This window comes from Carettochelys insculpta, chromosome 3, assembly GCF_033958435.1.
Source record: "Carettochelys insculpta isolate YL-2023 chromosome 3, ASM3395843v1, whole genome shotgun sequence".
Classification (NCBI taxonomy): domain Eukaryota; kingdom Metazoa; phylum Chordata; order Testudines; family Carettochelyidae; genus Carettochelys; species Carettochelys insculpta.
This window is the reverse complement of record NC_134139.1, coordinates 141,573,501-141,580,925: the sequence shown is the minus strand read 5'-3', so window position 1 is coordinate 141,580,925 and position 7,425 is coordinate 141,573,501. Positions and strand designations below refer to the sequence as shown.

Genomic DNA, 7,425 nt, shown 5'->3' with positions numbered 1-7,425 from the left:
CAGCCCAATAACAGCAGGTAAAATGTTCTGCTTATCTTACAATAGGCATCTTAACATTTTCATCAGAAGGCCAGTGCAAGAAAACTTTGACAGTGATTGCACAGCATTGAGGAGATACAATATTATACAAATATACAATTAGATTGTTGACAATCTAACTTTGCACATGATACAGATGGTCTTTTATAGATATTACAACACTTAAAAGTTGATAGAAACACAGAACTGTAACTACAGAGTTATTCATTTCACGTGCATGTGGGCGGTTGTGGAATGTTTTTTGGGTAAGTTGTGCCATCACCAAAGGAAGGTGGGCAATTGCAAAACAGGATCACCTTGAGCAGAAGTTTAAGAACAGCTAATCTAGGAACAGGAATTGATTTTCTACTGAAATAATCATCATATTTAATTTACATTTCGTAGGGAATTCTTCCCCACCATAGTTATGAAAGGATGTTAAGATGAAATGTAATCCACAAACCTTTTTAAAAACTCTTATGTAAATGAAGATCTGGATATACAAATATTTCACAGGATGCTATTTCTTATTTCAGTAGGCACCAAGTTTAGTGCCAAGACAGCCCCATTGTCCCATGATTTATCACATAAAATTTAGAACTTGAATCCACAACAACAACAACAACAAAATCTATAAAATTTGCATTGAAGTCACAAGAAAACAGTTTCAAGAAATGGCTCTTAAATACCTCTTAATTTGACTTCGTGTTCTTTCCTCCCAGACTGCTGCATGAAAAACAATTTACATTTGGAAAGGAACGAAATCTCTTTCCAGCAATAGCAACGAAGGGTCCTGTGGCACCTTATAGACTAACAGAAAAGTTTAGAGCATGAGCTTTCGTGAGTCAACTCACGAACGCTCATGCTCTAAACTTTTCTGTTAGTCTATAAGGTGCCACAGGACCCTTCGTTGCTGCTACAGATCCAGACTAACACGGCTACCCCTCTGATACTTTCCAGCAATAGTAACCTCATGCTTACTTATCCCGTGCATGGGCCTACTCATTCAAGATAAAGTGTACCTTCTTGTAGGGTACTGAGTACACTGCCCTCCCACCCAGGTCAGAGTGCGCGGCAGGAACTTGGTCTCAGTCAGGACTTGTATCTTACAAACTGCCATGCTATTACCAGTCTTTAGGCAAGAGGACTGAAGTTTCACTGCGTTATAACTTGTACAGAAGCAATAAAATGCAACTGCTCTGATTTGGACTCAGACACCACATATGTAAATGATTAAACATGAAGCTAGGTCCTCAGCTCAAATCAAATTCTGCTCAGCACGGTACCCTGGAAAGGGCTGGGAGCAAAGATGGCTATATGACACTTGTGCTCCTGCAAACTCAGGGCTGTCTGGCCATTGGTTCTACTATCTGCTCTGACTTGTCAGCAGCTACCAGAGCACCCAGAAGGCCATTTGGATGTCATGGATCATCCTGGATCCAGCCATGCTTCCTTTCCCTATGTCAGGGTTTCCCAAACTTAAAACATTCACGTACCCTTTTCAGGACTTCGGCCTTATCAGCGTACGCCCTCTCCCAGTACTGTGCCAGTGCTTATCTCTTGATGTTTAGTAATTATTTTCTGCCGCGTACCCCCTGAAATCCTTTCGCATACCACCAGTAGTCCATGTACCACACTTTGGGAAACACTGCCCTATGCACTCTCCATATGGCATGAAGGGGAAGTACAGAGTTGGCTACACAAGTCCTCTGCCACTGAGGGATTCCTCTGTCATGGGGGGCACCCTTGGGTAGCTAATTGGCTAGCGTGGCTCTGTAGCTGCTTTAGCATAATGCAGACAGAGCAGGGAACAAAATATGAACTAATGTACCAGGAAATGGAGAATATGCTCTCAATAGCTCTTATTCAGAATAAGACTGAGGGACTATCCATGTCAGAAAGGCTGTTTAATTACATTCTTCACTAAAAAAGATTTTTTCAAAATTTCCATTATAAAATGGAATTGCACCTTTGACTCTATAAAGTTTGTCTTACTTATAATGGTTTCAGGCTTCCATTATCATCCATATCTTGTTTTTACAGTTAGACACACAATTAAATTTAATACTCAAGGGCTTTTTTGGGAAGAATAGTCTTCTCTCTAACGTTCTCAGTTTTTAGCAATGTGAAGATGGATTTTCTGGTGTCTATTTTTGTTCAGGGCATATTTTTCCTTCTGCCGTTTCCTCCTGATTTTTTTTTTGCCTTGTTCTCAATTACAGTAAGCTCTTTCATATCTGGTAGTCAGACCAGGAGGTTGCCAGATATTCAAATATTCTGGATAACAGAAAGGTATACCTAGCAATGCATAACACTAAAGAAAAACAAGGTTAGATATTAAGAAACAAACAAAAACGTGTACAGAGTACTTTATTTACCAACAACTGTAGTATTGTACAAAGTAAACTTACACCGCATTTGCTGTATTTATTTGTGTTTACTTTCACTATACTGTACTTATCAAAAAACGTAACTAAAACTTATATTAAAATAATGGTTATTTGCGAGTTCTGGATAACAGAATGCTGGATATGAAAGATTTTACGGTTATTTTCTCTAACACATGGATAAGTCTCTCCATGTGGACCTATGAGTATGTTCTGAATCTTACAATTAATATGTTCATCACTGGTCAGCTGGAAGAACTCAACTTTAGGAACAGAATTCATGTGCAAAGAGTGCAACAAGGAATAGTCAACAATTGGTCATAGTTTCCTATCTCAGTAATTCTACTGTGACCGACATTTATTTAGCATACGTACACACTTGTGCATGCACGTGCACACGCGTGCACACACACACACACACACACCGCAATTTATATATATGCTCAAACATAAAAAATGTCTAACTTTGACCACACTTGCTCCTTATTTAGAGAAGACTGGAGGTTGGCATCTCAGGCTTTAAATCTGTTTAATCCTGGAATACAGGAATGCAGCACAGTTCAAGTATATATCAACTGCACAGTGATAACATTATACACTGAATCTGACACATGCTGTCTTCAGAGATCCAGTGCTAGCTGTTGCTAACTAAAGAAGCCAGTATCCAGTACCTTCTCTTTTTAGTGTTCATATTTACATAATGCCCACCAGAAAGGCATAGTCCATAAGCAAGAAATGTCCTGATGTATAAACGCAGTGGTATTTAAAAGTCTGAACCAGTGCATTCCTTTCTGTGCAGTGCTAGTCTATAATTCCCTTGTTGCTGTTATACCTGTACTCACATGAAAATTAACATTAACAGGGATTTCAAACAGAAAATATTTTTAGTAAAGGAAATAAAATGCTGTTCCTCTAATCCACAGAAACCCACTAAAGGTATAAAATTTCCAAAAATCGCTCATAGGATTCTTCAGATACAGAAGATGTTTTCAATGGGGTTTACATAACACATATTTCACAGTATTTCCACACAAAAGTCTACCTTACCACTTGATTTACTTAGACAAATATCAATAACAAGTAATAAAACAGTACACATTTCACAAGACAACGCATTTTACAGAACCGCAAAAATTCATTACTGCTGCTTTTTGGAAGAAATGATAACTTATGACTCAGACATTTAATACATTTCACAATGGAATGAACATTATTATTACAAGGCTTTTTCTTATTTGATACCATGGCTTTAGAATGTTTTAGTTTTCACGAGTTTTCAGATTCCCTTCCACTCTACTCCCAGTAATTTCTGAAGGAATTGTTGCTAGTTAAACATTTTTCTGTACAGTCTGCCAGAGTTTTATACTTTATTATTCAATGAGCATGTTCCCTAATTGTAAACTTCTCTTTCTCAAAGTAGTTTGAGTCCCTAATTGTAAAACTTGGAGGACTGGCCGATAATAATGATTCGGAACACAATCATCGTACAGCTTATTATGACAAACTTATAAAATATTACAGGTAAAGGAATAAAGGCGTTTGTTGTTTGTTTTAAACTAACTTCTATTCTCACACTGTTGAGAGGTCTTTGATTTACAATGCCTCTGCAGTTGTGTCTGTGGAGACAGACATGGTCACTTTGGCGATCTTAACTGTGCTCTTAATACAGCTTTCAGCTGCCCTGTGAACATTACCTGCATTATTAGCATGTTTGTGCTGGCAGTCAGACTCCATACTGTTATCAAGAGGCTGCGTAGTCCCTTCACAGCTTGGAAACATGCTCCGGAAAGCATGTCTCAAGTCCTTGCTTCGTAGAGCATAGATGATGGGATTCACTGTTGAATTCAGCAAACACAGCATGCTACAGAATGCAAAGACAGTCTTGATGAGCTTGTTCATTTTCCCAAAGACATCATATACCATAATCGCAAGTAGAGGGCCCCAGCATATGATTAAAACCACCAGAATAAGGACCAAGGTTTTGGCTAACCTAATGTCCATACGAGTTTGGTCAGGTCTAGTAATATGAACTTTACCTTCCTCTGTGGTATGAATTATTATGCTTTTTTGAGTGCCACGCTGAATCATTCTAACAGCATGACTATGAGCCTTCCACAATATGTACATATAGGCATACACAATAAACAGTAAGAGTACACTGGTGACCCCAATCCAGAACATTAGATAGGTCTCATCAATAAGGGGGAAGATGTCTGAACAAACAGAATTGAGTTTTTTGCAGTTCCAGCCGAGCAGAGGAAGAACAGCTATTACGATAGCTATGGTCCACATCACACAGAATGCGACAACAGCCTTTGGTCTGGTAACAATCCTTTTGTAAGCTAGTGGCCTGTGTATAGATATGTACCTGTCTATTGCAGTAAGGAAAAGGCTGCCTACTGAGGCAGTGAACGAGGCTGTAACTCCACCCAACTTGAACAAAAATACGTTAGGACTGTCTTTTCGATGGAAAACATGGAAATCAACAAAACTGTAGACGAAGATTACACTGCCCAGGAGGTCAGCCACTGCCAAGCTGCCAATGAAATGGTAGGAGGGCCTGCACCGGAGGCTTCGAGAATGCAGAATAACACACAGCACAAGAAGGTTCTCCAGAACTGTGAAGGTGCCCAGGGTAAGGGACAACACTGCAATGGCCAGCTGCTGCGTGGGGTTTAGAATCATAAAGCACTCCATATCCATGAAGTTCTCCCCACATTGTATATTCTCTTCACTACCCTTGAAAGTGGATAGAGACTTGTTGTAAAATTCTGTAATATTGAGTTGATCCGATGGAATGATACTCAATAGGGGATCATCTCCTGCAGTCATTTTTTCCTGGAAAGGATCACCCCTGAAGGAAGATAATGGGAATTTCTGTGGGTAGTATCCTAGTTTGGAGGCCATGTCACCTTTAATATCTTCGTACTGGATATCGTTGGAACCCATGTAAAGAAGATCTGTCGTAATTGTTCGGAATGTTGTGTCTGCGAGGCCATCTAGGATCGACTTCATAACCTCAGTCTTGTATTACGCAGGACTCAAAGAGACTTAGGAAAAACTACATATGAGGAAATCCTGGGAAAGGGGAAAAAGATCAAACAATTAAAACAAAGGGGGAGACAAAGCTTACAAACCACTTAGCTTAGTCATGTCACCTTTCCTTGTACTGAACTACAGCCTTTGTCAGCTGCTGTAGTCAGAAGAGTTGATCAATTATTTAGAAGGAAAACATATGAACATCTGAGGTAAAATGAATGGCTATACACGAGAAAGCAAAAGTAGAAAAATGGGGAAAGACGTTCCTTAGAAGATTGTGTCATCAACATTTTCTGAGCAGCTTCACCAAAAAGCTATTACCTCTAGAATTGAACTGAACTGTCTGGTTTCAAAGAACCTTGTGAAACAACATGTTCTGGACTTTTTCCATTTAGAAACAATTGTCATTGCAGTGATTGTTTTAAAGTGAACAATCATTTTGATTTTGAAAGGTGGTGTGGGTGTTGAGAATACAACTGCAAGGACAAAACACTCAAGGAGCCTACTAACAGATTCTGAAAAAGCTAATATAAGTTTCACTGTTCCTCTTGCTGTATTCCCAGTAGGTGAGTAGTTCTGTATTGTAGTAATCTGAGCCACATGTTGAAGGCCAAATACCAGGGTACTGGATATACAGAATAATTATTGAAAATTAAATTATTTTAGAAACATACTATCTTCATTCAGAGGCCGATGAGCATCATTATTCTGCTAATTACTTCTCCTAAGTGTCCACGAAAATTGGTATGGCAGAGTACCGGGGAAAAAAGGTGGTATTCTACTCAAGCTGTGCCCACAATCCCAGAATGTTTCTCATAAAATAAACAGTGGTGAAATAAATCAATATTCACAGTTTAATTTAGATCAATAAACTTCAGTGGTAACATCCCATAGAGATTAATAGGGTCAGTTCATTTGTGCCCTTAATCTACCAGGCCTGATTCCCAATCAGAGATTTGGAAAGTCATTATCTGCAACAGTAAATGCTGGAAAATTAAATTTTATTGGTTTGTGTGTTTTCCAATGGAAAGAAACACTAGAAAAACTGATGAGGTTACCAGCAAATTGCTGATATTGCCTACAACCCAGTACTGACAATCTGATTAGCTGGTATCTCTGGCTATAAAAGTTAGAGAGTCCACAAAAGACTATCTGGCAAAACCCACAGAACCTGACTGCCTCAACTGTGGCAGTAAAGAGGGGAGTCCCACATTTATCAATCTTTTTACACATACTCTGTCTGTCTCACTCTTTGTGTGTGTGTGCGCGCGTGTATATATAGCTAAAAATGTTGGTCTCCTCTCTTGCGACAACACAACACTAAAAATGGAGGCTATCACTGGTATTTCCAGAAAGAAGAAAATATCTTCTGGCTACCTAGATATTTACTCTGCACTTATGTTTTGGTATCTGAGCACTTAGGCGCTTGTCCAAAAATCCACTGGTGTCAATCGAAGGCTTTCCCACTGACTTCAGTGAGTTTTGGATAAAGCTCAAAGAGCTAGTGTTAAAGGTATATTATAAATATGTACCTCAAGAGAACACTGAAACATCCATGCTGTAAAAATGGTGAAAAAGCATATGTAATAACAGAGATTCTAATATGTAACAGAATGGCTGTATGACTTCTGTCATTTTGTACAGGATTCAGAATAGGGCAAAGCAACAAAATCTTCATTATAAGGCAGTCTTAAAAAAAGATTAGGTAATTTAATTCTGAAGGTCTGAATGGTGATGGAAGACAACTTTCCTGAAGAACATATTGAAAATGAATTATAGTAATCTTACCTTTAATGCACTTTTCACCCAGGAGGTATTGTATAAATAAATATTTATATAGAGGATTTTATAACAATTTTTTGTCAACTGACTTGTAACTAACTCAGGGGTAGGGTGAAATGGGCAACATTTTAACAGAGCACAGCAATGCAAAAACAGCTTATAATGGTATGTGGAAAAAATACCTTATTCATTTCAAACT

General features: G+C 38.5%; 1 protein-coding gene across 1 annotated transcript; it reads right to left on the bottom strand.

Annotated features, from left to right (window-relative positions):
- Nucleotides 1-2,666: 2,666 nt before the first annotated feature.
- Nucleotides 2,667-5,420, bottom strand: CNR1 (cannabinoid receptor 1). Its single transcript, XM_074988851.1, has 2 exons — nucleotides 5,335-5,420; nucleotides 2,667-5,259 (listed from the first exon to the last, which is right to left on the bottom strand). The coding sequence occupies exons 1-2, from the start codon at nucleotides 5,418-5,420 to the stop codon at nucleotides 3,999-4,001; spliced, it is 1,347 nt and encodes a 448-aa protein (XP_074844952.1). The 3' UTR covers nucleotides 2,667-3,998.
- Nucleotides 5,421-7,425: the final 2,005 nt, after the last annotated feature.